Genomic DNA, 7,511 nt, shown 5'->3' on the forward strand with positions numbered 1-7,511 from the left:
ATTAATAGTGTTGTTCTGTATTTACCATTGTTGCTGTCCTGATTATTATCATTTAATCAAATAAATATTTTCATTTTCCTTCCAAGAACTCAGACTTTTCTTGTAATCTGTTAAAGTGAAGCTGATCAACATTTTACAGACTTTCTGAAGGTTTTCAAAGTTTCATTTTGGACATGGGCAACTTGGAACAAAAAGATCTACATCTTTTGCATTAAATATCGGCCAATTATTCCAAGAACTTGAAGCAGGTCCTGTATATATAAAGAGCCATCCATACTGGGGCTACTGACTGAAACTTCAACAAACAACAAATGAACAGATTGTGTGTAATGTTTAAAAGCAAACAGTAGATTCAATCTGATGATTCTGAGGACAGAATATGTTGGTGAAAAAAAGGTAGTTCTCACATGAAATGATAGACAGGGACTCGTTTCTCATTTCAGCCAACACACGGGGGCCTTATTGACACAACTCATCATCTTCAGAAATACGCCAGAAATCTCAAAGTATCTTTGAGTTTTTGATGTATTTATATAGACAAAATACATTGGTGTGTATTGCATATTTTTGACCAATTCCATAACTCTTACGACACTTACAGGAAACCAGCCTGGACAACTGGGTCAGCTCTCCCCAGACCTAACACACTCCACCTAGAACGAACACCCTGTTTTCACACATTATTCTAAGAAGTTCTTGGCAAGAACAACTTAACACTCTTAACACACGAACACAACCCTTGCCACCCTTCCTCTTCCGTAATTGGTAAACTTGGCAACCTCTCTGCATCTTCCTCCACAAACATCTAACGTCTCAACAGAACAACTCTTAGTGCTCTGAGATGTTTACAAACTCTTTATGGCAGAATCTCCTGGTATATTTTTATCTGCAGTAACACCAATCAAACACTAGATGATAGAAAAAGACAACAAATGAGATCAGGTCAAAGAGTTGAAGCTCTGTAATATAAAATATAACATCTGTTTGAGGAAAGAGACTTTTGGACTAAAATCATTATATAAAAATATTTTGATTTGTGAGGTGTTTGGCCCTGTGCATGATGGGTAAACATGTTTATTTTGGTCTCATCTGTCTAAAGAACAGTTTGTAAGTCTTGTGGTTCATCCAAGTGCAATTTTCTCAGTTGGACTTCCTTTTTCTTTTATAAATAATGTAATGGTGAAATATGTTGTCTTTTTGAATGTTTGAGGTTAGATTGAAATCATTTTAGAATCTGATAAAGACCAAGGGCTACATGTATGGAAGATTGTGCTTTCACACTGAAAGTTTGCATACGGACAAAATTCAAAAAGTGTGCCACACAAAAATATTCTAATATATAAAACTGTATTTATGAATGTATGTAAGCACATTTGCCTTGTAATTTCAGATCAACATGGAACTGAGTGTACATAAGACACCTTCCCTGACACGCCTCCATTTAAATATGCAAATAAATACAAATACAGTATGTCCTGCAGGAGGGATACTCCTCTTTCTATAATCAAAAGTGGAAAACTAGTAATTTCATGGAATTCGAGTCAGGTATGCTCCTAAATAAGATAGTGAGGCATTAAAATGTATTTGGCACACTGTAATCTCGCATTTTCACCATGGACAAAGAACAGTGACTGACGGTGTGTGAAGATGAGGTTGTGAAAGCAGCGCATACCCGTAGAAGTAACAGAAAGGTTAAATGGTCCAACAGAAAGGTGGGAGTAAGGGAAGGACGGCTGCCAATCGCCTCTCATCTAATAATGTTAGACACCACTTATTGTATGTGAATTACACACTATTATTGTAAATGTATGAAGTGAACCAGGGTAGCAGATCTGCCAGGGCTACACTTCTGAGGCTGAGGCGTTTCCAACTTTACGCATGAGTTTAATAAGATATTTATTGTAAACACAGAGGAACTCAGGGACTTGGTAGAACCTAGAGGCTTATTTATTAAAAAGTCGATGTCAAGATGGAGCATTTCTGCCGAGATGTCTGGGAATTTGATATATCTGGGCATCTTATGGATGAGGCTGTCCCATACAGCTGGCATGGGACAGCTTAGGGATGACTGTGAAATACCTGACCCATCAGCCAGCTCCCTCTGAAAAGCTCTGGATGCAAGAAACACCAGCGTGGTGAGGACTTGAACTGGCACCAGCAATGCAGAGTTCCTCCTAGTTTTCTTGTGTCACGCTCGGGCCAGTTCAGCACTGACGTCAAAAAGAGCAGCTGTGGGCAATTTAAATGGGCTAAAAGGCCAGGCATCATCATGTGCCAACAGGTTAGTTTGATCTCAGAAAACAAGCTCCTTCCAATCCTTCCATTGGTAATGTCCTCCAGCAGCACCAAACCAGCCACTGTTCCACCATTATGTACGACTTTACGTAGCTATTTATTGGTGTGTAAGACTGTCTAGACCTGGCTGGCCTTAGAAAGCTGATGATCCGACAGATTTTTTTTCTCAGTGAGAATGGAAGTGCCCCTTAAACAATTCACATGCATTTTATGTGCCTCACAAGCATGAAGTTACTGATGTGTGTTTATATCTAAATGTAACAGAAAGAGAGGAAAATTTACAATTTACATTGGATTAAGGCTGTTTCAATCATTTCTGAGGTGAGTTATACATTATGTTGTATGAGGTTAAATGTGGTGAAGTTTCATCGTTTGAGTCTAAACCATGAATATTATAAAAACATGCAAAAACATGCCCCATTGAGTTCAGAAAATAAAATGGACTCATATTTCAGTGTATTTGAGCCAGTTTGAGTACTTTACGCACATTTTCACACAACATTCGTTTTTATACATCCCGACATGTGCGTGGAACATAGCATACATAACCTTTTTGTGTGCATGCACCGTTCATACACAAGAGCCCACATCATTTTCTAATGTCCTGATAGGTAAAACCATAGAAATGAAGGAGAATATAATTAATTTTTACAATGACTGAGTTTGCTACAGAGAGATTTCTATCTCTCTCAATCATACAGACTGAAAACTGGAACAAAACCTGTTCACCAAGTTAAAGGCATCATGTGTAACTATGTTTACATAACACAAGCTTGGTTTCCCCCCGAATGTCTTCCTTAACAAACAGAAAGGAAAGTGTCGGAGTTGAGCTGAAATGACTTGTTTTTACTTGCATTTGAAGACTGATTTGTCCTTGACTGTAACTATTTTTTCACTTGAGTGTAGCTTTGCACAGAAAACAAAAATAAACTCACTTCTAATGCTGTGTGGAACAAGTGTTTAAAACAACTTCATTTAAACTGAATACATTAGGAGAATGGAGATTACCAAAATGAATGAAACAAACCAGTCAGGCCGGTCTTAGGCTGTTAAAGATCCAACTGACGGGTTTTAGAAACAGCAAGCTGTGTTCACAAAGAGTGTGTTGGATAATATGCATTTAAAAATGTACAAAAGTGCTGAAAACTGAAAAAAGAAAAAAAAAAATTACCAATAATTTTAGTAACTCAAAAATAAAAAGGAAGAATTAATCAATCAACTGAAAACTACAGCTTTATACCTGAAGAAGTCTATAATGCAGATTCAAACTGTTCTCTTTCCTAAATAAAACAAACACTGATAGTCCCTCCCTTCTCTCCAACAGAGGTCACCTCTGACAGTTTATTTCCTGGTTCCTCCTCTTTCACAGACTTGACAGATTAGAGATCGGTGTCGCCGTGTTGAAAAATGCAAGAGCCGACAAGACCAACTTCTACAGATCAGAGACTAAACCTGAAAGTTAGACTTCTAATGTGACACATTTTGTAACGTTCTTTGATAGGAGGTGAAACGCTGCAACAAGGAAAGCAGATGGACGCCAAAAAATTCTCCTGTTCCATCTGTTTGGATCTCCTGAAGGATCCGGTGACTATTCCCTGTGGACACAGCTACTGCAGGAGCTGCATTAAAACCTGCTGGGATGGAGAGGATCAGAGGAGTATCCACAGCTGTCCTCAGTGCAAGAAGGGCTTCATCCCAAGGCCTGTTCTAGTGAAAAGCAAAATGTTAGAAAAGTTGATGGAGGAGCTGAAGAAGACTGGACTCCAAGCTGCTCCAGCTGATCTCTGCTATGCTGGACCTGAAGATGTGTCCTGTGATGTCTGCACTGAGAGGAAACTAAAGGCTGCCAAGTCCTGTTTATTTTGTTTGGCCTCTTATTGTGAGAAACACCTACAACCTCACTATGAAGCTCCTACTTTCAAAAAGCATAAACTTATTGAAGCCTCTGCTAAGCTCCAGGAGAACATCTGCCCTCGTCATGATGAGGTGATGAAGATTTTCTGTCGTACTGATCAGCAGTGTATCTGTTATCTCTGCTTCATGGATGAACATAAAGGACATGAAACAGTCTCAGCTGCAGCAGGAAGAGCTGAGAAGCAGAAGGAGCTCGAGGCGAGTCGACAACAAATCCAGCAGAGAATCCAGGACCGACAGAAAGATGTGAAGCTGCTCCAACAGGAGGTGGAGGCCATCAATGTCTCTGCTGATAAAACAGTGGAGGACAGTGAGAAGACCTTCACTCAGCTGATCCGTCTCATCCAGAAAAGAAGCTCTGATGTGAAGCAGCAGCTCAGATCCCAGCAGGAAACTGAAGTGAGTCGAGTCAAAGAGCTTCAGGAGAAGCTGGAGCAGGAGATCACTGAGCTGAAGAGGAAAGACGCCGAGCTGGAGCAGCTCTCACACACAGAGGATCACAACCAGTTTCTCCACAACTACCCCTCAGTGTCAGCACTCAGTGAGTCTACACACTCATCCAGCATCAAGAGTCGTCCTCGGAGACACTTTGAGGACGTGACAGCAGCTGTGGAGGAGCTCAGAGACAAACTACAGGACGTCCTGAGGGACATGTGGACAAACATCTCACTGAGGGTCTCTGAAGTGGACGTTTTACTGCCAGAACCAGAACCAAAGACCAGAGATGGATTCTTAAAATATTCACAAGAAATCACTCTGGATCCAAACACAGCAAACAGATATCTGTTGTTATCTGAGGGGAACAGAAAAGTAACATTAATGGAACAACAACAGTCTTATCCTGATCATCCAGACAGATTCACTTATTATTATCAGGTTCTGAGCAGAGAGAGTCTGACCGGACGTTGTTACTGGGAGGTGGAGAGGAGCGGGGGAGTGGTCTTTGTTGCAGTCGCCTACAAGGATATCAGGAGAGCAGGAGGTTCAGATGATTGTGAATTTGGATACAATGACAAATCCTGGGCTTTATATTGTCGCACAAACAGTTATGCATTTTGCAACAATAAAGCCTGTACTCCAGTCTCAGGTCCTGGTTCCTCCAGAGTCGGAGTGTACCTGGACCACAGAGCAGGTGTTCTGTCTTTCTACAGCGTCTCTGAAACCATGACTCTCCTCCACAGAGTCCAGACCACATTCACTCAGCCGGTCCACGCTGGAGTTCGTGTTGTAGACTCTGGAACAACTGCTAAGTTCATTAAAACTAAATAAAAACTGAGGCTGAAGGCAGGTTTATTTCTGTTTGCTCTTATTTGTCTTGTTATCTTTAGAAACCTGAACATTTTAGAAGCAATGACATTCAGTTATTTCCTGAATTTGATTATAAAACAAGGTTAACAGATAAAGGCCATATTGGTATGGATCAATGAATTGGAGAAAATATCTTGGACATGATTAAAAATCCCAAAAAGCAGAATGAAATGACAGACATCTGTTCTCATACTGACATGTGAAAATCAAACTGTATGATACAAACCTCTAGTTACACTGACATATTTTAGTTTCTGATGACAGAGAATGATGTTAGTTTCAAATGTTCTCTTGAAATTTACAATTTAAATCTTTGTTCAGTTTGATTAATAGTTTTGTTCTGTATTTACCATTGTTGCTGTCCTGATTAATATTTAATTAAATAATAAATCTTTTTTTTTTTTAATTAGAGTTGCTGTGATCACTCACATCTGACTACAATAATGATTTGCCTATAAATATATATATATATACATATAAAAGAAAAGATAATAATTCATGATTTAAAGTGCAGCTTTTTAAAAAATGCTACAAATGTCTTTACTCTAAAATGCTACTTAAATGCCAGAAGAGGCTTGAAAACAGCAATTTCTTTTTTCTAGTTTATATTGCCACAACTATCGTGCAGAAAAGCCACAGACTTATTTCATGACTGTCAGAGAACTGAGTAAGTTTTGTTATATGAAAACCGATACACTTTTTGGAGTCCTTAGAGGGGTTACTGGAGAGTGCCCCTCCTGGGGACTCCCTTGTTCTGCTGGGGGACTTCAACGCTCACGTGGGCAATGACAGTGAGACCTGGAGGGGTGTGGTTGTTGGGAACAGCCCCCCTGATCTGAACCCGAACGGTGTTCTGTTGTTGGACTTCTGTGCTCGTCATGGATTGTCCATAACGAACACCATGTTCAGACATAAGGGTGTCCATATGTGCTCTTGGCACCAGGACACCCTAGGTTGCAGTTCAATGATCGACTTTGTTGTCGTTTCATCTGATCTGCGGCCGCATGTTTTGAACACTCGGGTGAAGAGAGGGGCGGAGCTGTCAACTGACCACTACCTGGTGGTGAGTTGGCTCCGTTGGTGGGGGAGGATGCCGGTCGGACCTGGCAGGCCCAAAAGTATTGTGAGGGTCTGTTGGGAACGTCTGGCAGAGTCTCCTGTTAGGCGGAGCTTTAACTCCCACCTCCGGGAGAACTTCGAACATGTTCTGGGGGAGGCGGGGGACATTGAGTCCGAGTGGGCCATGTTCCGTGCCTCCATTGCTGAGGCGGCTTATTGGAGCTGTGGTTGCAAGGCTGTTGGTGCCTGTCGCGGCGGCAACCCTCGAACCCGCTGGTGGACACCGGCGGTGAGGGATGCTGTCAGGCTGAAGGAGGAGTCCTATCGGGCCTTTTTGGCCTGTGGCCTGAAGGCAGGTTTAAATTCGGGCATGGGAGGAGTTTGGAGAGGCCATGGAAAAAGACTTCCATATGGCTTTGAGGCGATTCTGGTCCACCATATGGCATCTCAGGAGGGGAAAGCAGTGCAACACCAACACTGTTTATAGTGGGGGTGGTGTGCTGCTGACCTCAACTTGGGATGTCGTGGGTCAGTGGGTGGAATACTTTGAGGACCACCTCAATCCCACCGGCACGTCTTCCATTCAGGAGGCAGAGCCTGGGGACTTTGGGTCAGGCTCTCCAATCTCCAGTGCTGAGGTCACCGAGGTGGTTAAAAAGCTCCTCGGTGGCAGGGCTCCGGGGGTGGATGAGATTCGCCCGGAGTTCCTTAAGGCTCTGGATATTGTAGGGCTGTGTTGGTTATCGCGACTCTGCAATATTGCGTGGACATCGGGGGCAGTTCCCCTGGATTGGCAGACCGAGGTGGTGGTCCCCTTATTCAAAAAGGGGGACCACAGAGTGTGTTTCAACTATTGAGGGATCACACTCTTAAGCCTCCCTGGTAAGGTCTATTCGGGGGTTCTGGAGAGGAGGGTCCATCGGATAGTCGAACCT

At 42.2% G+C, this 7,511-nt stretch overlaps 1 protein-coding gene across 1 annotated transcript; it reads left to right on the forward strand.

Annotated features, from left to right (window-relative positions):
- The first annotated feature begins 3,715 nt into the window (after positions 1-3,715).
- On the forward strand, positions 3,716-5,888 carry LOC108251500 (tripartite motif-containing protein 16-like). Its single transcript, XM_017441839.3, has one exon. It carries the CDS (start codon positions 3,826-3,828, stop codon positions 5,476-5,478), a length of 1,653 nt encoding a protein of 550 aa, XP_017297328.3. The 5' UTR covers positions 3,716-3,825; the 3' UTR covers positions 5,479-5,888.
- The last annotated feature ends 1,623 nt before the right edge of the window (positions 5,889-7,511 follow it).

Source organism: Kryptolebias marmoratus, linkage group LG7 (assembly GCF_001649575.2).
Source record: "Kryptolebias marmoratus isolate JLee-2015 linkage group LG7, ASM164957v2, whole genome shotgun sequence".
In the NCBI taxonomy this organism is placed as follows: Eukaryota; Metazoa; Chordata; class Actinopteri; order Cyprinodontiformes; family Rivulidae; genus Kryptolebias; species Kryptolebias marmoratus.